This window comes from Sminthopsis crassicaudata, chromosome 3 (genome assembly GCF_048593235.1).
Source record: "Sminthopsis crassicaudata isolate SCR6 chromosome 3, ASM4859323v1, whole genome shotgun sequence".
In the NCBI taxonomy this organism is placed as follows: Eukaryota; Metazoa; Chordata; class Mammalia; order Dasyuromorphia; family Dasyuridae; genus Sminthopsis; species Sminthopsis crassicaudata.
Window position 1 is genome coordinate 57,318,454 of NC_133619.1, and position 23,625 is coordinate 57,342,078.

At 32.0% G+C, this 23,625-nt stretch overlaps 1 protein-coding gene across 1 annotated transcript in view; it reads left to right on the plus strand.

The window, feature by feature from the left end:
- CUL3 (cullin 3) overlaps positions 1 to 23,625 on the plus strand; it is a 108,663-nt gene that overhangs the window by 79,393 nt on the left and 5,645 nt on the right. Inside the window, exons 7-15 of the mRNA XM_074298586.1 lie at positions 334 to 479; positions 5,032 to 5,208; positions 8,229 to 8,399; positions 8,854 to 8,961; positions 15,971 to 16,095; positions 16,829 to 16,925; positions 19,085 to 19,219; positions 21,628 to 21,814; positions 23,092 to 23,237. Coding sequence (XP_074154687.1) covers positions 334 to 479; positions 5,032 to 5,208; positions 8,229 to 8,399; positions 8,854 to 8,961; positions 15,971 to 16,095; positions 16,829 to 16,925; positions 19,085 to 19,219; positions 21,628 to 21,814; positions 23,092 to 23,237 — 1,292 coding nt within the window. The remainder of the gene's footprint in view (positions 1 to 333; positions 480 to 5,031; positions 5,209 to 8,228; positions 8,400 to 8,853; positions 8,962 to 15,970; positions 16,096 to 16,828; positions 16,926 to 19,084; positions 19,220 to 21,627; positions 21,815 to 23,091; positions 23,238 to 23,625) is intronic.

Genomic DNA, 23,625 nt, shown 5'->3' on the forward strand with positions numbered 1-23,625 from the left:
CATATCTCTAATATAAGAATTATAGTAGATAAATGAATTAGAAGTTCTCCTCTAAAATTTTGACGATGTTTTGCTGTAAATGTGTATTCTAATTTTGATATTTTGAGATTTCTATGTTATAATTTTAACTTTTAATATATCTTAAGGAAAATTAGTTTGAATCAAAACTTATTTGTGTAATATCTTATTCTAGTTGTATTTTTTAATTGCATATTGAGCATCATAATGAAGACTACTCATTGCAGCATTAATAGCCTTTTTAGAATAAAATACTTTGTTTTTACTCACATTTTAAAAATTTTACTGTAATCACTTTTTTCTTTCTAATTGTAGACCTTGCCTGCATGTACAAGTTATTTAGCCGTGTGCCAAACGGTTTGAAAACTATGTGTGAGTGTATGAGCTCATATCTAAGGGAACAAGGCAAAGCCCTTGTTTCTGAGGAAGGAGAAGGAAAGAATCCAGTTGATTACATTCAGGTAAGTATTTGTATATCTTTTATATGAGTATTTCAGTTAGTGCTTTTTAAAAACAGTCATGACAGTAGGAATATTGAGAATTTTTTAAATGCCTTTAGATCTTAATATAAATAGCTTCAAACTTGACTATGCCATAAATGATCATTTGATAGCTGGAATATCTTAAATGTTTGGAGAAAAGTGACAAATATTGTAAGTCTTACATTTTCTGTCAGTTCCCCAAACATATCTGATCACTTTGATCTGCTATTAAATCTTAGTTCGACCTTCTTACTGAAATAAGTACCCCTGAGAATAGAAGTATATCACATAATTTATAAATATTCTAATTTTCTGAGGCATTAATGTTTCACAAAGAAAGCAAAGTTATATTCTTAGTGTGTTCCAATTATTTTTTTTTAACTTCTAAGCAAAACCAACTTTATAAAGTAAATTGTCATAACTTTAACACACAAATTTTACAGTGTGTTAATTTTATCTCCAGCTTCTTTATACACTCAGTTTTAGTTAGTACTTTCATTGTTTTTGACCTGGCTAAGGCCCAGCAATGAAGATGCATCTCTTTATCAACTATTTAACTGCATGTAGTTGCATACAAAATTACAACGAAGTGCTTTCCCAATATTTAAATAATTACTTGGGGATTTAGGTGATTATCCCTATAGAATCATAGTCATAGGATTTGATAGTTGGTTATGGGGATCTCATTGGCTATCCAGTTCATCACAGACTTGAGCGGAAGCCCTGCTATATGCTAATCTGACTGTTTGAAAACTACCAAAGAAGGGGAACCCAACTCTTCTTAGGTCCTCATATTCTAGTTCTTGACTGTTTTAAGAGGAAGTTTTTCCTGAATAACATGCTTACATTTGTCTCTGATTTTAAAAAAAAGTATCTGTAATAAATTTTACATGTTCCTTTAAAAAATTTCTGTTTGTGAATCCATCTGAATTTTCTTGTGCATTTTTAAAAATGTTTCATTGACATTTTTTGGCAACAAGACTGCTGATCACGAGCCCTCAACTATCTTTCTCTTTTTAAAAATTACTTCCACCCTCTATCTTTTAAAATAAACTTGTAAAAATAATAAGCATAGTATAACAAAACAGATCCACACAGTGGGTATGTCCAAAAATGTATCTTTCTTTTTGCATGTTGAATCTACCTCTCTGTCAGAAGGTGAATGGATGATATATGCTTCATTATAGGGCCTTTGGAAATATGGTTTGTCATTGCATTCAGCAGAGTTCTTGAGTCTTTTAAAAATTTTATTGTGGGTTTTTTTGTTTGTTTTTAACAGTCCTGTTCTTTTATTTATTGTTCTCCTAGTTCTGCTCACTTTACATACTGCTGCCCAGTATTCTTTGAATTTTTTTCTTCATCCTTTATTTTTTCCTCTTTTAAGTTATTTTTTATTTACAATTTTTTTTAATTTCTGAATTTCATATTTTCCTCTCCTTTTTGCTCCAGTCACCCATTCATAAGACAAATATTACATCACTTATACATTTGAAATTATACAAAGGCTATTTCCATATTATTTACATTGCAACAACAAAAAAGGCAAGGTTTCTGTCATTTCCTAAGAAGGATTATATTCATACAATCATGTAGTTTATCCATTCCAATCCTAATTGTTATAACTCAGCCCTCTCTTTAGATTTAAATTACTTTTTATTTTTCCATTCTTGAGTCTTTACTTTTGGAATTTTGAAAATAAGTGAATTTTTCCACTTTGCCTCTACAAGTTTTGTTTGTGATATTTAGGAATACAATGCTTCAAATTTTAAATTATGATTTTCAGGAATTCATTGTTTCTTAAACCATTTCTTCTGTTTTTCTTCACAAGCCAGTTGTATTTGATATTCTGTATCATATTGTTAGTTCTTTGTTGGGGTTTTTCCCCCTGTTGTGGTCTTCATTTTGTTCTAATATTTCCAACAGTTAGAGATTTTAATAAACTATTCTCTTCTAGTTTTTAGAGTCAGTTCCTTAGAAAAAGCTTACCACTTTCTTTGATGGATTATTTATTCTTTCTCTTTCCAGTAAGAGTCTTTATTTTATTTTTTTTGTCCCTTCATTTCTTCTATGTTTCCATGCAGTCTTTGTGGAAAACCATTATTTTCTTTGAGACTTCTTTTATAAGAGTTATTCTTCCCTGCGTTTGGGAGAATTTCTAGCTCTACAACAGTTTTGTATACTCAGTGTCATCTTTGCTTTTCTCATCTGTTCAGCTTTAATTTCTGAAGAATTTTTTTGCCTGCCTTTGCCAGGGCTGGGCTCTGGCCTTTCCTCCTTTTTTTTGGGGGGGGGGTCTTTGACTCTGCTTGGTCTCACACTTTCCCCACATAACCTGCTAACATTCATTTCTCAGGGTCAGGGCTCTGAGCCTCCTGACAAGCACATTTAGTTCCCTGTCCTGCCTTCTGTGGTCCCCTCAAAGGTTGTGGTATGAGCATTCTACTGGATAACTTTGTGGCCTCACCTCTTACTAAAATTTTTCACTGGGTGGCTGCCGGCTGAGTTGTAGAGACACCATGTCTCTGTGAATTTTACCCATTGCTCCTGGTTCTGCCCTTTGGGGCCAACTATTTGAAGACATTGTCACACATGAATCTCTTGAGTCTTGTCTTCTCCAGGACAAACACACCCAGGTTCTTTGTTCTGTCCTTATATGTCATGGACTCAAGACCCATCTCCACTTAGACTATCTTCCAGGCAGTCTTCACCAAGGTCGGGTCATTCTTAAACAGGTCCTGGCACTGAGTCCAGTGCTCCAGATTGCAGCCAGAGTGCAGGGCTCAGTGAGGTACCGTTTCAGAGTGCTGACACCTTGAGCCAGAAGTCCATTGAAACTCAAGATCTGTTTCAATGTAACTGCTCTCTACCCATTTTACTTCAATTTTATATTTGTGAAGATGATTTCTTTTTGATAACTTAATTATAGCTATTAAATATGATTATATTAGAATTAGCCCAGTTTTCTGGCCTGTCGAAGATTTTTTGGTTACATGTTCTCTGTGTTAACTTTTTATTCCATTTTTTTTGTTGTTGTTATTTTTAAATTAATTGGGTATGATACTTTACCGAGATCAATGATAAAAATATTAAACAGCAATCAGACAGTTTTACCACAGTTCTTCTCTGGAGATCTATTGATCTCCTGACATTGGACCATTAATAACTACTCCTATCCTTTCTATCTAGCCAGTTCAGAATCCATCAAATCGTTTTGTCATTTAGTCTATAGTTTATTCTCCCTAAGAGAAGTACAAGATACTTTACAAATGCTTTGCTAAAAACTACATACTAATTAATAATTTGATCAACTAAAGGAATAGTTTGATAGAACCTTTCCTTTTTTTATGTTCAGTTTTTTCTTTGGTTAAATGTAAACAGAAATTAAGTTCCAAGTTCTCTCCCTTCTTTCTTCTTTCCTCCCACTCCCACTTGAGAAGACAAGCAGTTTGATATAGATTGCACATATATGTTCACTTATGTAAAACATTTCCCTTTTAGCCATGTGGCAAAAGAAAACCTAGATCCAAAAAATCGATAATGAAAAAGAAAGTTTAAAAAAAAAAAAAAAAAAGGATGCTTCAATTTGCATTAAGATTTCATTAGTCCTTTCTTTGGAGGCAGGAGAGCATTTTTCATCAAGAATCCTTCACAATCATTTGACATCATTATATTGCTAAGAATTGATCATTATACAATATTGCTGTTACTGTTATTCTGGTACAGTTCACTTCACTTTCCACAAGTTCATAAAAGCATCCAGGTTTTTCTGAGAGTATCCTTCTTGTTATTTCTTATCCCACAATAGTGTTCCATCACAATCATATACTATAATTTGTTCAGGCCTTCTACAGTTGATGGGCATTCCCTCAATTTCCAGTTCTTCGCCACCATAAAAATACAATTGATATCAATATTTTTATATGTATAAGCCTTTTTTTCCCCCAGCTCTCAAGTTTTATTGCTGGGTATGTTGCATCTGTACAGTTTCATAGCTCTTTGGACATAGTTCCAAATTTTGATACAGAATGGCTTGATGATCAGTTCACAGTTCCACCAACAGTACATTAGTTTTCTTTCATCCCCTCCAGGATGTATCATATTCTTTTTCTGTTATGTTAGCCAAACAGAAAAGTGTAAGGTAGTATCTCAAAGTTGTTTTAATTTGCATTTCTGTAAGTGATAATTAATCCAACTTGATCTTAATGAAGCCAGCCTAACTTTTTGGGATCACCATTTATTTTTTCAGATGCACCAGCCATATTTTTAATAGCCAGTTGTGGAATTTTCTAAGGCATTTAACAACTCTTCCTCCTGTTCTTAAATCTGGTTAACATTTGCCTTTCTCCTGTCTTCAACTAACTTCTGTGATCTTTGACGCATCTAATTCATTGTTATAAGTAGAGTAAGCTAATTTCTCCCCACCTTAAAATAGTCATTCATTCTACCAATTTCAATATGCCAATTCAGTAAAAAATTAGAATTTATCAAAATGTTCTTTTTTTTTTTTTTTTTTTTTTTTTCTCCTTGTAAGGGTTTACTGGATCTGAAGAGTAGGTTTGATCGCTTTCTCCAAGAATCATTCAATAATGACCGGCTCTTTAAACAGACAATTGCGGGTGACTTTGAGTATTTTCTCAACCTCAACTCCAGATCCCCAGAATACCTCTCATTATTTATTGATGATAAGCTTAAAAAAGGAGTGAAAGGAGTAAGTATGAATATATTTGAGGCTATATAAAAGTAAGATCAATGGAAAAGTTAGAACAGCAAAAAGACAAATTACTTTTTATGATTTGAGTGTTATATGAAATCTTTTATGGATTATTTTAGTATTGATGCATTGTGAAACATGTACTTTTTATATTTCAGTCAACAGAATAGGTATCAAGACCAAACTATAAAAGACAACAAAGCTGTTTTTCTCAAGTGAATGAGCCTCTAGTTGCAATTGTCACAGCTGCTTTTTTGAACATATTTATCAATGACCTACACTTCATACTTTTGGAACCAATCAAGGGGGTAGAAGTTATACATTTTAAGTTCTGCTAAATAGGTGATATACTTGACACATGTTTGATAACAGAGTTATATATTGTGTGACAGTATCATGTTTTGAGACAAGGGAGAATCATCTAGTATTTATTAAGCATCTTCTATGTGCCAGACACTGTGCTAAACTTAAGGGATACAATGAAAGGCTAAAAAACCAAACAAAACAGTTCGTTTTCTCAAGGAATTTGTAGCCTGATGAGAGAGAGAGAAGAAACAAACAACAATGTACCAACAAGACAGATACATGTTAAATTTGGTGTAATCTTATAGGAAAGACATTAACATTAAGAAAGACTGATTTCAGAAAGACTTTAGTTGAGACTTGAGGAAGCAAGAAGAGAAGAGTGTCCAGTTTTTGAAAACACTCAGATTTGGGAGGCGCAGAGTGTCTTGTGCTAATAACAGCCAAGGAGATAAGTGTCACTGGACTGTAGATGAGTGGAAGGCGTTAAAATGTAAGACCTTGAAGTAGGGTGGGGAGGAGGTTACAAAGGGCTTTGAAAGGCAAACTAAAGAGTTTATATTTATCTGGAGGTAGTGGGAAGCCAGTGGTATTTAACAAATAAGAGGGTGACAGTCAGGCTTGTGTTGTAGGAAGATCAGTTTGATAGCTAATTAGAAAGTAGATTGGCATTAGAAGCAGGGACGGACACCAGTCAGCAGGCTACAGCAACAATCCATCTGTGAGGTGATGAGTCCCCAGCAGGGTGGTAGCGTCAGAGGAGAGAAGGAGGCATATACTCGAGGTGTTACAAAGGTAGAGAGGACAAAATCTGGCCACTGATTGGATGGGGGTGGGGAGCTTGGAGTGTGGAGCTGAGGATGACACGTGGTTTGAGCCTGGTATCCAGCTCACTAACCGAGTGTGTGTCGCTTGGGATACTAATGCTCGGTCACAATAAGGAGGTTTGTTAGAAGGGAAGCATTGGAATGAACATAATGGGTTTATTTCCAGACATGTTGGGTTTAAGATACAAGTGGGGGAAATCAAGTTCAAGATGTTTAAATGGCAACTGAAGTTGCAAAACTGGAGGCAAGAATAGAGTTTGAAAAAGGATCATTAGATCTAAATTCTTTGCATAGAGATGACAGTTAAATAAATAGTTAAATATTTAAAAAATAGTTAAATCCATGGTCATTCATGGGATCACCAAATAATCCAGCACACGAGGAGGAGAGAAGAGAACCCAAAACAGTCCTTTGGAAGGCATCCATTCTTAGCAGGCATGAAATGGATGAAGAAAAAGAAGTGGATGTCATTTAGTCAAAAGCAGGAGAGAGGAATGCAGAAAAGATAGTGTTGAGAAAAAGACAGCTAAACTGTATCCTAAGTTGAAGACTGTAAGAAGTATGGGGATATGGGGTGAGAAAAGGCCATTAGGCTGGACAATTAAGAGATCATTGGTAACTTGGAGAGAGCAGTTTCAATTAAATGATCAGGTTGGAAGCCACACCACTGAGAGTTAAGGAGATAGTAAGAGGAAAGGATGGGAAGGCATTAATTATGTGCCTCCTATAGGTATTTGAGGAGAAGAACTCTAGGATGACAGTTTGCAGAATTTGGATGGCTTAAATTTGAGGCTTTTGTTAAGGATAAGAGTTTATTTGTAAGCAGTGAGGGAGCAGCCAAAAGACAGGAAACTGCTAAAAGATAGGTGATAGTGAGGGCCATCTGCTGCAGAAGATGGCATACAGTGGAATGATTTATACATGTAAAGAATTAAACCTTGGCAAAAAAAAAAAAAATGGTCCATCTCTTTATGTGAAATAGACCTGAAGGAGGAAATAGTGCCTTGAAATCTCTGAAAGACATGAGCTGAGGAAATAGTAAGGTTTTAGCAAATGTTCTCTTTTTTCAATGAAATATAAGATTAAGTTCTCAGCTCAGAGCTATAAAGGAGCAGGAGTTGGGGAAGTTTAATTAGGGATGAAAAGTTTTTGATTAAAAACTGGACCAGTCATCTCATTGTCATCAGAAACTCACAGGTGAAGACACCAAGCTTGCTTGGCATTTCGTCTGCCGTATAATCTTGGAGGATTGCCAAAAGTACTGGGAAATTAAACTGATGTGCTCAGGATGGTCAAAGATATTTTTCAGAGTTGGACCTACGAGCCAGTTATTTCTGTGCATGGGGACAGTTCTGTCCACTCTTCCAAGATGATTCTGTTGTTGGATTTTTATAAGACCCACCAATTGTAGTCTGAGATAGAAAAAGAGGAATGGCAATATCTATCAAAATACAAATCTAATAGGTGATCATTACCAGTTTGAGAGATGTCAGGGGAATAGTTTGACTTTTAAAATTTATCTCTTTTATCATAAATGACATTGCTGTAGCTTTTCCAAAACTCATTTGTTTTTCCCACATAGATGAAGTCAGAAGAAAAAACTCCATTCAGTAGTATTTAGAAAAAAGTAATGTGTGGCTCTCAGGTAGACTGGATATAGATTTACTGGTTAGGAAGGAGAGAAGTGAGGAAAATGGGTTAGTGGGAAAGGACATATGAAAAGCAAAGAAGGAAACATGTAGTTATAGTTAATTGCCTGATATACAAAAAGTAAGAGGTTTTCTTTCAGCCATTGAGATCCCTTATGCATTTGTTTGTTATACACTTAAGATTATGTGGTAATTCTTTTCATAGAAATCAAATTTCTGAATTATTTCAATTTTACAGCTTACAGAACAAGAAGTAGAAACAATATTGGATAAGGCAATGGTCCTATTTAGGTTTATGCAAGAAAAAGATGTATTTGAACGTTACTATAAACAACATTTGGCCCGAAGACTTCTTACAAATAAAAGTGTTTCTGATGACTCCGAAAAAAATATGATATCTAAATTAAAGGTAAGATAAAATATCACATCTATTAATATTTAATACAGATGTTTAACACAGGTAATATAATTGTTAGCACGGTAAGATGTATGTGATTATTTTAAGTAAGCTTTTAATTTGTAAATTTTTTTTTCTCCTCACAGTTAATGTAGTTTGTTCCATACAATGCCTTTTTCTAGAATTAATAAAATCCTAAGAATCCCAGTGTCTTTTGTAATTCATTTAGTGCTGCCCGAATACTCTTCATTCCATTCTCTTTTCTCCCCAGCTAACTGAATTTAGTGGAGATAATTCACATTTCAAAAGCTTTATCTTGGTCTTGTCACCGTTTTCCTCAAAATAATTTAATAAAGATTAACCTTACTATTAAAAGATTTCATATTTAATTTTCTATAAAAACATTGAGAGTTAATTTAATGAATAAAAGATTTAGTTTTTGTTTATGTTTCCTTTATTTCCAAAGACTGAATGTGGATGTCAGTTCACATCAAAACTGGAAGGAATGTTCAGGGATATGAGCATCTCAAATACAACTATGGATGAATTCAGGCAGCATCTACAAGCCACAGGAGTAAGACTGTTTTTATTTTTCTGGTATTCATATTTATCTATCTATATATCTATATTTTTAATATAAACTTTTTCACAGTAAACATTTTGTTTGGTAAACAACATAATCTAAGTCTTCTCTTTTGAAAGTGAGTTAATTTATTCTACTTCATTGAGAGCTGTAAGCATTTATTTGCTTCTTATATATTGTGTATTAAGTATTGAGTATTTTTTTCAGAGAACTTTACTCTCATAGCCCACAAAACTTTTCAGAACCTTTGATAGTCTTTCAATATAAAAAAGCTTTTGTGTATAGCTCAGATTCTTTGTTATTTAAAAACATTTTTTATTCTGAATATGGTATAAGGTTGTTGCTAAAAACAAGAGACAAGTAGAAAAACTATTACTAGAAAGAATGAGACCTAACTTTTTTACTTACTCTTAAGCATCATTCTATTAAACTATATCATCTCAGAAAATCACCTTTTGTTCCTGTTTTTTTTATATAAAATCAGAATAAATACAAAATTAATTTGTTTATATTTACATTGAATTTTTAAAAATTGAGAACATTGATTTTAACTTGTTTGAAAAAACTAAAAGTATTACATAATGTTGGACATCATCCAGAAGAATCTAGATTATACTACAAATTCCTCATAGTAGAAATGATATTACTATAGTAATGTTATAGCTATGTATTAATGCTAATTACTTATGGAATAGAAAGCCATGTTCTAAGCACTGTGTATATAAAGTTTTCCAAGTATGGGGCAAAAACTTTGAAAAATAGTAGAAAAATTTGTTTATCTATCTGATAAATCACATCATACCCAACATTTCTTCTTTGGTGTTTATATTTGTGAATGAATATGACTGAGATTGTCCATATGGGTTATAAGCTTCCATTTATAAATGTAGTATGTTATATAGTCCATTAGAATTTAAAGCTGACAACTCCAAGTAACGCAACTTAATTATTAATAATTTTTTAATGCTGAAACAAAATACTTATAACACGTTTCATTTGGATGAACAAAGAATGTATAGACTTTCTAGATAAAGAAATTGCAAAAATAGGAATGAAGAGGAGAGTAGTATTTCCAAGCCTCAAATTCTGTGACAAATCTATAATCATGAAAATATTTTGGTACTGGTTCAGAAATAGAAAAATAAACCAGTGAGCAAAACTCAGCAAAGAAATTTCACAAAACAGAATCTCATCTTTGGTGAACTTGAGAAAGAATTCCATTCTCTTTGGCAAAAATTATTAAGCAAATTAGAAAGCAGTCCAGTCCACAATAAACTCAAAATAAATTTGTTATCCAAATACAAAAAAAAAAAAAAAATTATACCATGTACAGTGAGTGTCTATGTGAAGATATGACAAAAGTATCCCAACCCCTTTTATTTAAGGCCCATATCAGAACTAATCAGCTCTGCTAGAACTACATATTAGCATATTGACTTTTAAACTTTGGGACTCATACTATATTGGACCAAGACGCTCCCCTTTCCCTCATGCCCCCCTAAAAAAAAAAAAGAAAAGGGGGGGATTTTTTTTTTTTTTAAGGAATCAATCTTAAGTAATATCCGGGGAGGGGGGTTAGTATTTGACTATACCAATCATAAATAAACATGGAAGAAGATTGATTTAGTATATCTCCTATTTGTTGAGATGGCTCTAATCACAGCAGGTTGCTTCACATTACAGATTCATTATTAAATTAGAAATATTCTCAGATGCTACGTTTGGTTGTGGTTTTTTGTTTTTTTTTTTTTTTCATATGTTCATTCAATCATGGATTTGTTCATTTGTTGTGATAACTTTTAGACTTTTTTCTGCAATTATAGTGGAGAGGAGAGATATGGAACAGAAGAGATTTGGGGTCAAGATAAATGAGACAATTTGGTTAATTTTGGTAAACAGTTTTTCTTCTTTTGGAATTTATATTAATGCATTTAATAACTATTTTGAGGCATATCAACTTTCTGTGTGCCACCTTTCTCCTTTCCCAATTTATTATTTACTTGCTGTGTTCTTTTAAATTTCGAGTTGTGAATTCTGTCCTTCCATCTGCTCCTCCCACCCATTGAGAAAGCAAAAAAAGTTATATTAATTATACATGTGGAGTCCTGCAAAACATATTTCCCTATTAGTTATATTGGGGGGGGGAAGAGGGCAAGGAAAATGAAGTTTTAAAAAATTATGCTTTAATCTGCATTCCGTCTCCCCTCTCTCTGAAGGTGGATAGCATTTTTTTTTTTTTTTTTTTTTTTTTTTTTTATGAAAAGTCCTTCAGAATTATCTAGATTAACTTGATGTTACTATGTACAGTGTTCTGCTCATTTCACAACCAGAGAGATAGAGTATCTGGGTAATTAATTTATTAATTAGGTTAGCTAGTGATAAATTGATAGTCTGTAGTTTCTTGATAACCAAAGATACCTAATGGATAAACTTGAATGTCTTAATGTTTTTTTTTTTTTGTTTTTTGTTTTTTTTTTGAAAGGGAATACCCCTGATAAGAGATGTGAACCCTGATTAATAAACATTTTAAAAGGAAGTTGGGTTAAAAGTTTTCAACTCATATTTGAGATTGTAGTTTAATCGAGACACTCAGCCACCTCCAGTGGTTGGAACAAAAGAATCCATGTCTATTCTCCACTCTGGTTGGTTTTCTCCTTCAGGAGCTGGGTAACCTAATAGAAGGGAATGACTTCATTGCTTTGAGACAGAAATTAATCAGATTAGATTCTTTTTAAACTCTAAACCAAGGTCTCTTAGGTTGGGTGGGGTCCTCCCACTCACGATTTAGGAAAATATTCTCATACGATTTGAGAAATCTCATCTGTAAGCCTTGTCTTTCAGGGACTAGCTGATTGACCCTAAAGGGGCTGCTCTATGAATGAGGAAAGAAAAAGAAAAAGCCTTAATCCTAGAATAGAAATAAATATTTCTCTCACTTTGAATTAAACAATATGTTGGCTATGTTTTTCTTAAATCATCCTGCTTGCTTTTTTCATATATATATATATATGTGTGTGTGTGTGTGTGTGAGTGTGAGAGAGAGAGAGAGAGAGAGAGAGAGAGAGAGAGAGAGAGAGAGAGAGAGAGAGAGAGAGAGAGAGATCAGTCTCCCATCTATCTTGAGTGTGGGAAGGACACAAGTTATAATTAATTTGGCTGCATACATTCACTCACATACAGATTCTTCCCTATGGTTCTCTTCTTATCAACATTGAGAGGTTGTTCATATATATATATATATATATATATATATATATATATATATATATATATATATATATATATATATATATATATATATATATATATATATGCTATAGATAGGTAGGTAAGTAGATTAGATAGATAGGCCAAAGAAAGTAAAGACAAAAGGGGTAATTAGGAAGCTATTGATGACCTTCTATAGGCAATTTGAAAGCCACATTATAGGGGTTTGGAGCAATGGGTATGGATCCATTTTTTTTTTTTTTTTTTTTTTTTTTTTCAAAAAGTTTGATAGTGATATGAAGTAGAGAGATAGAATATTAACTGGACAGAATAAAAAATGTTTCAAGAACAAGTTTCTTAGGCCTGAAGAATACTGAACAGATTTTTAGACTAAGATGAGTAAACCAATGTATCCTGGGAGAAAGTATCAGTATGTCTAGAATAAAGTACTAGAGGAATGGGGAGAGGGGGAGAAGAAGGATAAATTTGCTTTGAGTGAGAAGGAGCAAGGGAGCCTGAAAGCTCTGAGATAGAAAAGGAAGGTGGAAAAATGAATGAGAATCCTTCAGATTTTTTTTGGGGGGGTAGCTCTTCAGATTTCTTATTTCTCTTTATCACGTTCTATTTATGTTAAATTGTATTTTAAAATAATATATAATTTGGAACTTTTTTATGTGCTTTTTATTCATTTCTCTATTGGAGAAATGGCTTTTGTTCTTATATGGTTGAATCAATTTATCATATGTTTTGGAATATTAGACTTTCATCAGAGAAATTTATTATAAAAATCTTTCTCAGGTAAAATTCTTCTACTTCACTCTGCATTAATTTTGATTTTGAAAAAGTTAGAGTATAAAAACATTAATTTAGATTTACTCTTAAGGAAAAACTTACTAATAATTACAACTTTTCAAAAAGTAAGCCTCATAAATTTAAGGAGTGATTGAACAAGTTGTGGTACATAATTGTGATGGAATATAGCTGTGCTATAAGAATGACAAGCAGCATGGTTTTAGAAAAACCTGGGAAGTCTTACATGACTTGTTGTAAAAGAGGTGAACAGAAGTTAGAAAAGTTGTATGTAGTGACAGCAGTGTTAAAACAGTGATCTGCTGTGAAAGACCCAGCTACTCTGATCAAGACAGTGATCTAAAACAGTCCAAAGGACCTATGACCAAAAAAAAAAAAAAAAAAAAAAAATGATCTCCAGAGAGAGAACTGAACTTGAATGAAGATGGAGCGATATTTTCACATGTGTGTGTGTGTGTGTGTGTGTGTGTGTTGTAACATGATTGATATGGAAATTTATTTTGTGTGCCTATATATACATTTTTTCCTTGTCTTTTAAAATAAGGGTAGATAATGTAAAATACCTAGGAGTACACTTGCCAAAAGAAACCCAAAAATTATATAAACAAAATTATGTTAAAAAAACAACAACAAACATTTTTATATAAATAAAACCAGATTAAGATGATTGGAGAATAATTATTTGTGGGTAGACATCTCCATATAATGACAATTTTACCAAAACCTATACCAATTTATCTATTCAAGGCCATACCAATTAAATTAGAAATACATGATGCTTCATTTGAAAGTACAAAAAAGTAAAAGTTTAAAGGAACTAATGAAAAAAATGTAAAGGAAGAAAGGTTTAGTAGCAATAAATCTTAAATTATGTTTTAAGGCAGTAATGATCAAAACTATCAAATACTAAGAAAGGTAGATCAGCAAATAGAATAGACTTATACTTTACAACAGGAAAATACACAGACTCCTCTTTTGTTTGACAAATTTAAAAACTTTAAGATTTGGGGATAAGAATTCATTATTTGTTAAAAACTGGAAAACAATGTGGCAGAAACTGGGCATTGATCAGGATAAGGTCAAAATAAGAAAAGTTGAAGAACATGGAACATGTGACTTAGAAAACTTAACGATAGGTAGCCAATTTATGAATAAGCAAAAGCAAAGGTGTGAAAATGGAATAATATCAGTTACATTAAATTTAAAAGGTTTTGTGCAAATAAAACATGTAAGCAAGATCAGAAGAAAAACAATTCGGGGAACTTTTGTAGACAGATTTTCAATTAAAGGTCTCATAAAGACAATATGACTCATGAAATAATGAAGAATGAAATAAGCATAAACAAGAGAACATTTATTTTGAGAACAAGTTTGAATGAATGAGTCACTTTAACTAGTTTTAATGCCCATTCTTAAGCTTTCAATAACTTTCCTGTCCCTTTCTTTCCTAAACTCCAGTCTCACATTATCAGCTGTTGCTAAATGTCTCAAAGTAGTTTAATATGCACTCAAACTTAGTAATTTAACAGCAGAACTTGAATATTTTTCTCTTGCTCATCCATACTTCTGTTTCTTTCAGGGTGCCATAATCTTTCCAGTATCCAAATGGATAGCCTATAAATTATTAATTTCTTGGCATCTCACATCTAATATATCCAGTAAGCTGCAAAGGACTTCTCCATTAAAACCCCCATAATATCTCGTGAATTCATTACATTCTTTTATTGTTCACACAGTCGTCACCTGCCGAGTACTGCATTAGACTGGTTTTCCTGCTTCCATATACCTCCAAAATATATTTCATCCTTCACACAATTATTTTCTAGATAAAAGTCTAATATCACTCCCTTAATCAAAACCTTCACTAGCTAGTAGCCTGGCATATTTTAAGTCCACTACCATCTGGTTCCCGCGATTCTTTGCTGTCTTATTACACAATACTTTCCTTTATGAACTTTGTTCTAATCAAACTTGAAATTCCTCTCACCTAGGTATATGCACAACCCATACTTTGAAGCCCACAATACACTTTCTTCTCATCCTTATCTCGCTGAATTCTTGTGTTCCAAGTCTCAGTAGAATCGCCATTTCCTCCATGAAACATTCTCCAATCTTCCTGATTTTTTGCCCTGAGTTATTCTTCTAAGATATCTGCCTTTAAGTTCAGGAATTATGTTTTTGTTATTGCATCCTCAATACAATGCTGTGAAAATAAGTATCTGAAGAGTCATAGTTTATGATAGTTAAATAAACTTGCATCATATAGTTAAAATACTTCAAACTTTTTTAATGAGGCTTATATAAGTTAAGGTATGAAGAAATGGAAAACTTAATTAAGTGGGTTGAAATGTTGAATTGAAATTAAAAGGATTTTTGTTTTATTTGTACATTTGTAATTCAGGGATGCCCATAATGTTTCTAAAACTTCAGCAAAGAACTAACACTAGAAGTATCTTTAAAGAAAGTGATTGTTTGTGATTCCTTGACAATTTTCTTTACAGCTTAAAGTAAACTTCATGACCTTATAAATGTGTTTAAAGGTCACAACTTGTTTTTCTTTAACCTTTTCACTATTGACCCTCGTTCTTAAACTGAAACAGTTCTCTATAGTTAATTTCATAGGATCGCTTGACTGCTCAATATTTTTCTCTCAGATCTTTAGCTCTTACCAACATTATTTCTTTATATGTAGTAAATACTGGTAGGTTTTTGAAAAGGTCAAGTCTAGTAGATGGTAAAGGAAGGTCACAAAATTTAACAGTACATGTTATATTTCTGCTATGTGCTCTGTTTTAGGCAGAGGAAATTATACTTGTGTATGAAGATGGGATATTAAATAAGTAATCTTAGAGATTAGAACCCTGCTTTGCCATGTGCTTGTTACCAGCTTAAGGCCAGCCTTATAGCAGTAACTCATTGTATTAATTGAAAGATATAATTGATTCTAATTAAAATTTGAGATATTTTTCCCTGTTGTGCATAGGTATCATTAGGTGGTGTTGACCTCACAGTTCGAGTCCTCACAACAGGATACTGGCCCACTCAGTCAGCTACACCAAAGTGCAACATCCCGCCAGCACCAAGACATGCTTTTGAAATATTTAGAAGGTAAATACTAAATTAGGCTTTGTGTTTCCAATACTGCTTCACGTTGAAGTAAGTTAGAAATTTAAAAAAAAGAATACAGATTAAATGCATTTTTTTCTTTTGCATATATGGTAAAAATCATTAAATTTCATCTAAAATGCTACCATTTTACTACTTTAGTAAGACTGGGGGACCCAGGAATATCATAAAAGTAGTTTCAAGTAGTATATCAGCAATGAGTAGAGGGCTGTTTTAATTGCTGTGAATGAAAAGATCTTGAAAAGTATGCCAACTATAAAATTCTTGATGGATCTTAAAATAGTAGTGTTTGGAAAATTGGCACATCGATTTTATGCTGGATTGTTTTTGAGAGTAATATATTATTAGTCTTCTATTTGATACTTTTTTGAAAAGTCTTTTGCAGGAATACATGGAGGCAGGGGGCACAGGCATAGACTCAATACTCAACTACTATTAAATTATAACATAATGGCTATTTTAAGAATTTTCAGTTTCTATGCTGAAATATTACCTGAGTGACAGTGCCTCTACTAAGTGCCTCTTTGAAGGTTGGCTCCATTCTTCCATATGTACTTAGTGTGGACTTAGAGCAAGTCAATTCTCTTTGGCCATTGATTTTCTCAGCTACAAGATATAGTTGGTTATTATCTTGTCTATATTTTAAAATATATAAAGTATATGAATTGTTAAATTTTTTTGTATGTGAATTGTTATTTTTTTTGTAATGCTGTAGGTTTTATTTAGCCAAACACAGTGGTCGCCAACTGACACTCCAGCACCATATGGGTTCTGCAGATCTCAATGCCACCTTTTATGGACCAGTTAAAAAGGTAAGTGTTTGAATTTTTGTATATACCTACACTAAGTAATTTAAATTTTAAAAATACTGTCTTTGAAATAAATTATTTGGTTAACTTTTCTTTGGTTATATAGACTATAGCTATGTCATACAAATTCTTAAGAGGGCTGGTAGATAAGAACCTGGATTTTGATTGTTTTCTTACCTCATTTAAATTTTTTCATTTTACAAACAGGTTATTTGCTATCAGTCTTGTCCGAAGGTCTAAGTCAGTGGTCCTCAAACTTTTAGATAAGGGGCCAGTTCACTGTCCCTTAGACTGTGGGAGGGCCAGACTATAGTAAAAACAAAAACTCACACTCTGTCTCTGCCCCTCAGCCCATTTGCCATACCTGGTGGGCCGCATAAACATCCTTAGCAGGCCACAGTTTGAGAACCCCTGGTCTAAGTGCTAACAATTACTAAGACTAATAATTCTCATAGAAAGCTTAATTTCTTTTTAATCATATAAGCATTAAAGTATATAAATTTTTTAATTTTAAATTCGCCAAAGGTGACTTTATGTTCTGGTAATCCTGAGATGTCATGGGCTAGATAATTTTGCAAGTAGGCAAAAAAGTTGAAAGTTAGTAAAATAAATATGAAATTTTATAATTGGCTGGCATTTTTAAATTAGGAAAATTTAATGAATCTTTTAATATTTAATTCAGAACAATGAGATTGTGTTTTATTGTTTGCTTTTCTCAATCTTTTGCTTGCTTTAAGTGCCTCAAGAAAATTTATAAAAATAAAAATGTTAAAAGAATAAGCTGACTTAAAATAATAATTCTAATTTACTAATGGATAAAATTTTTCTGTCTTGATGTTATTGTCAACTGTGTATAATATAAAGGAGGCAGTTTGGTGTAATGAACAGAGAGCCAGTCTGAGTCAGAAAGAAGTCCTGTTTCTGATATGCACTGAATTAGTGATCCCTGAGCAAGTCACTTAACCTCGGTGCACTCAGTAGTTCTAAGGTGATGAAGGAAAGTACCAGTTTCCATGGGAGACTTCCCTCACCCAAGAGTTTCCTATGCCAGCAAAATCATAAATCCAATCACTATCTCCATAAAACAAGTTTAGAATTATCACAATTGTGTATAGATTGGAATGAAACTACATTCATTTTTTTATCATTTTAATAATATATTCATACTATTTTAAAATCCATCACTTATATAAATTTGAAGATACGTTGAAGTAAGCAATATCCCTGAGATAAAATTGAAGTATGCTTACCAATCAGGGATAAAATAACCAAGGGTTACAAAGATTCTTCAGATAAATCAATGTTTGGAAGTTGGAATTGAGTTACTACTAGTAGACTTTAAAAGAAAACTTTAAAATTATTTATTAACCAAAAATAAATAAATAAATATGCAAAATAAACCTTATATAAATACCAAGCATTTAACAAATGTTTAATAATTTATGCTCCTTTCTTTTTTTAATAAATATCTAGTTATACTTGTGATGCTTGTTCTTTCTGGATCATCTCATAATTCTTTCCACATTTCACTGTGTGCTTTCTATATATTGTTTTTAATGGAACCATCATATTCCATTACTGTAACAATTACAATGCATTCAGCCAGTTTCCAAGTTGGTGACAGAGATTATGAGTATCAACCAACATTTTCTCACAGATAGATGTTTTTCCCTTGTAAATTTTTTTTTTTTTTGGACAGGGATTGAAGTTTTGCATTGTATACATGATTTTTTTTTCCTATTTAACTTACATAAGAATAAATTTGTTAATCTTTTTCTAAAATTATTTTTGGAATGGTTTTGAAAAAAATCAGTATATTTCCAAAATATATATGAAAATCTTATATTGTTATTCCTTCAAAGTCTTATATTATTAATCCTTAGTAAATTATTAAGCTACAGACCTTTTCACTACCTAAGATTTTTTTTTCCCATTTAATTGTTTTAAAATAATTTCTGTGTCATTTACATATCCAGTATATTATTTCTTAGTACTAAAACTCCTTGTTTCTAAATCCTGATCCATCTGTATTATATATCCCAGGCAAAGTGACAGTAGCTATGAAATTTTTATGAGAATAAAAGACAGTGTACTCTAGAAGTAATTGAAGTTTAAATAGAAAACAAGACTTTTTATTGTTATATTTTTATTTTAAAAAATAGGAAGATGGATCAGAAGTTGGTGTTGGAGGTGCCCAAGTTACTGGCTCTAATACACGGAAGCACATATTGCAAGTCTCTACTTTCCAGATGACAATATTAATGCTCTTTAATAATAGAGAAAAATATACATTTGAGGTATGATTTACAACTCTGACTTTTAACTGGTATCATTTTAACTTGAAGATGACAATTTCTGTGTCTTAATGTAATGCTACCTATCTCGTTTCTGCTTTATGGAAATTTACATAAAACTGTGCTTGAAAGTCTTTGAAACATTATTTTAGTATTGTTTATTTGTGGAGTTGACTTTTATTGCAATTTTTTGTTCCAACTCACAGTTCCTTGCTAGAATATCCTATGAGAATGAAGATCCAGTGACACATGTCTTTCATGGTGCTAAAATTGACTCACCCCATTCTTCTGATTAGAGACTCCTTTAAGCCATTAAACATCATACCCCTGGTGATTGTCCTTCCTTTCTGTCCACAGAATAGACTTTGGCTTCTTCATAGGAATCATTGTACTTTTAAAATGTCCCCTGTTCTTTCCATTCAATTTCTTTTCAAACTAGAATTAATTGTTAGAATTTGGAGTTGGTTTCCTAGATAGAAATGTTGCTAATCCCTCTCCATTATACTTTTTTTGGCCAAAAAAGTCTTTTTCTCCTCTTTTTTTTTTCTTTCCTAAAACGAACACACACACAACACACAGTTTTATATATATTACTTATTTCCTGTGTACCGGATGTCATATTTCCTTTTAAAAAGACTATTTTTTGATCTTGGTGCAAACTTAGCAAGAAAATCAATTGACTTTTAATTTGAGTTAAGATATTTTTCTTGAGCAAATGATCCAATGTAAACTAAAGAATTTTAAATGGATGATTTTCTTCTAAAAGTCATAACTTTGATTTGAGGAACCATTTTTTGGGGAGGGAACCCAGCCATTTGTCTTGTCTTGAATGACAAGCGAGTTCCCTCAGTAGTCACTAACTTATTTTATAAACATATTTTCAGAGTATTCTTAATTATGCAGGATTTATTAATTAGATATAGAACTTTGATAGACCAAGTTAATTGTGCTATGATCAATACTAGCTAGAATCATATTAATTCTTGCATCAAAGTTTTTTTTAAAAGGTGTTATGCCACAATGTAATCAAAATTTTTCCTTGTTTAAATTTGATTAGGCAACTTAAATCTTCAAAAATAGAGGGCTTCAGTGATTATCTCCTCTAGACTAAATGACAAATTAAAAAATTTATGTTTACCATCTCCTGAAGTTGAAAAAATCTGTTTCCCAACCCTCCTTTTTCAATTGCCTAAAGTTTATAAGTTTCAGCAATGGAAATGAAGTAATTAAAATGAAAGAAATTGCTAAGAGGAAAAATATGTAGTCATTGATGATGACCATGTCACTTAGAATTCATCACTTCCCAATTATAAAAGAAATCAAGAAATTATATAAGAAGATATACTAAAGCATTCTTGATCTTTGAAAAGTGATTCAGCTCATCAGTCACATAAACAGTGAGCTTGATCATTCCTGTTTATGTGTTCATATTGTGCAGTGCTGCTGAGGTGGTGGCAGGAGTTTAGCCCACTCTTCTGAGCTGCTCCCTTGCCTTTTCTTTAGGAATGATTTGTGTCTGATAATGATAAACTGGACCCTTGAAAAAGAACAGGCTTCCTAATACAGTGAAACAAGACCAAAGGTACCAACCTCATTTTGTTAGATATTTGCTCCAGACCCCAGTGATCATGAAAATAGTGGTTAGTGGCTAAAAAGCATACTGGAGTTTGAAGTAAAAGAGTAAAAAGATTTTTTCCCTTTCACATTGCTTCTATGGAGTGAAGTTAGACCAATTAGAATGTGTATGAGAAAAAATAGATCATACATTTATTCTAATGACAGGTTTTTGGGGTTTTTTAGCATTATATATCTTATACTGTTTCTCTGTGATTTAACTTTTGCTTAGTGTTAATTACCAACCATGTTTAAATATTTTCATGTTCTAAATTATGTACCATAAATTGTATTAATTTGAACTTACTATTTTAAAATTTGTGATTTTAGCTAGGGAATAGTTGTACCATTTTCAATTTTTTAAAAGTGTTTACTAAGGAAATTGATGGCATTAGTACATCTAGAGGAAATATTTTTATATGCCTGCAAAAGTTTTGTTAATTTGGAAATGTCTGGGAATGAGTCTTGATAGTCACAATTCATTCTTCCTGAATGACCCCTACTTGTATATATACTGCTGACCTAATTATTTGAAAACTCCTGAAAACGATGAAAATGCTTTATTTTCAAGTGTTAAAAATTTATTTTAAAAATGTTCTTTGATTCACATTGGTCCTTTTCCCAGTTGGCTGAAGTTTTATTATAATGTGATATATGTAGAGATGGCACTTTTGTGAGTTTACTTTAATATAATTTCCCTTGACTTCTTAGTCATTCTCTTTTCTGATAGCCTAATCTGTTTGGATCTTTCTTCAAAAAAAAAAAAATCTAATTGTATTGATCTGATAAATTTTCAGGAAATTCAACAAGAGACTGATATCCCTGAAAGAGAACTTGTTAGGGCCCTGCAGTCCCTTGCATGTGGCAAACCAACACAACGTGTTCTCACAAAAGAGCCCAAGTCAAAGGAAATAGAAAATGGTCACATGTTTACGGTGAATGACCAGTTCACATCCAAACTGCACAGAGTCAAGATTCAAACAGGTATCTGTACTGGTGTTTCCTGTTGTTCCTTAAAAACATCATGTAATGCTGAAATCTTACGTTAAGAATGGATTTTTAGTATTGCTCACCTGAGCTTGAAGGGAAAAAAGTGAATATGCAGAAGAGTAAATTAAAAATTACAGAATATGAACATTTTCCAATATTCAGATGGGTAACAAAAAGACTTATTTTTCATGAATCAAAATCCTTTAAGAAACTGTTGAGAAACTGATGCTTGGATTTTTTTTTTTTTTTTTTTTGCATAAATATAACAGAGTTTCGTTATGTTACTTTTATTTAATTGCAATAATAAAAAGAACTTTCAAATGTCTCAAGTGGAATTATTTCTTCATGTTCCTTTAGAAAAGAATTTGTTCATACATATTTTTAAAAGTTCGCCATAGAATATGAATCTCTACCAAGAAATTAATGGTTTCTATTTACATGCAGATATTTTAAAATTCCTTTCCATTTTGTTGATCGTTTTGTTGTTGCTTTAAAAAAAAATATTAGTTCACAATTCACAACAACATAAGGAATTAAAAAATAGTAATAAAAGTAGTTACTTTATGTGTTCAATAGTATTTTTAACTAAGAGTATCTTGGAAACTAATGTTTTCCTTCCTGAGTTTTCATTCTTTTGCCATATGAAATTTAAGTAAGTAAGCTTTAAGAAGAAATAGCCCCACATTCACAACACATATTGATTCATTGGGCCTCATGAGATGGTACAGGCAATTTAGATGGAATAGGTGAGTCTGGAAAGTCCCCTTGTGACACATGATTTAATTGTATCATGGAAATAAAATGAACCTGCAGTGAATTTTGTTGCCCTGACAAATTCCAGTATTAAACAGGTCCAGAAACTACCTTTGAAATTACTTTATTTTTTTCTTTTCCTTTTTAAAAGAGTTCCTGACTTAGAGAAAGGAAGGAAAAATGAGAGCGAAGGAACCTGAAACTAGATTTCTTGTCATTTTGTTGTGTCATATATAAAATGTGATCTTCAAAAAAAATTACTGAATAGTATAGTGTTAAAGTAGGATATAACTTAAGTAAGAATTAAATTATATGTGATAATATATTATGAATAGTTATGATTGTTTATAGATATAATATTATTTAAATATTGGGAAAAATGTCAACTTATTTACAGGAACATTGTCAGTGAACATCCCTATATTCATTCTGTGTATATCTTGTAAATAACATTTTATTGTATATAACTTGTTTTATTGTAAATAACTTATATACCATTTGCTTTATTACTCTTATAGTTGCTGCCAAACAAGGGGAATCAGACCCAGAAAGAAAAGAAACAAGGCAGAAAGTAGATGACGACAGAAAGCATGAGATAGAGGCTGCTATAGTACGGATAATGAAATCTAGAAAGAAGATGCAGCACAATGTGCTAGTAGCAGAGGTAAGATTATTAAAACATCCTAAATGAACAGGAGAACCAGTAAGAATTACTTTTTTATATAAAATTTTAAAATATGGGTTGTCAACGAGTAAAAGTAAACTTTACTAATAGCCATTGATAACCAAGACATTAAAATCTCTTCAATTTTAAAGGACAGACTTTTTTTCATAGTTCAGGTGCCGTGTTTCAAAAAATAAATCTAGTAATAACAATAATAAATAAAAATAACGATTCACATTTATTTGTAATAATAGAAAATATAACATTTAAGAGCTTTTAAAAAATGTCTAAAAAATATTGAGGAACCATTTTTCTCCCTCCAGATCGGTATCTTTACATGTTTCTGCTAAAATTTACACTAGAAAGAATAATATAGTAATGATGGCCT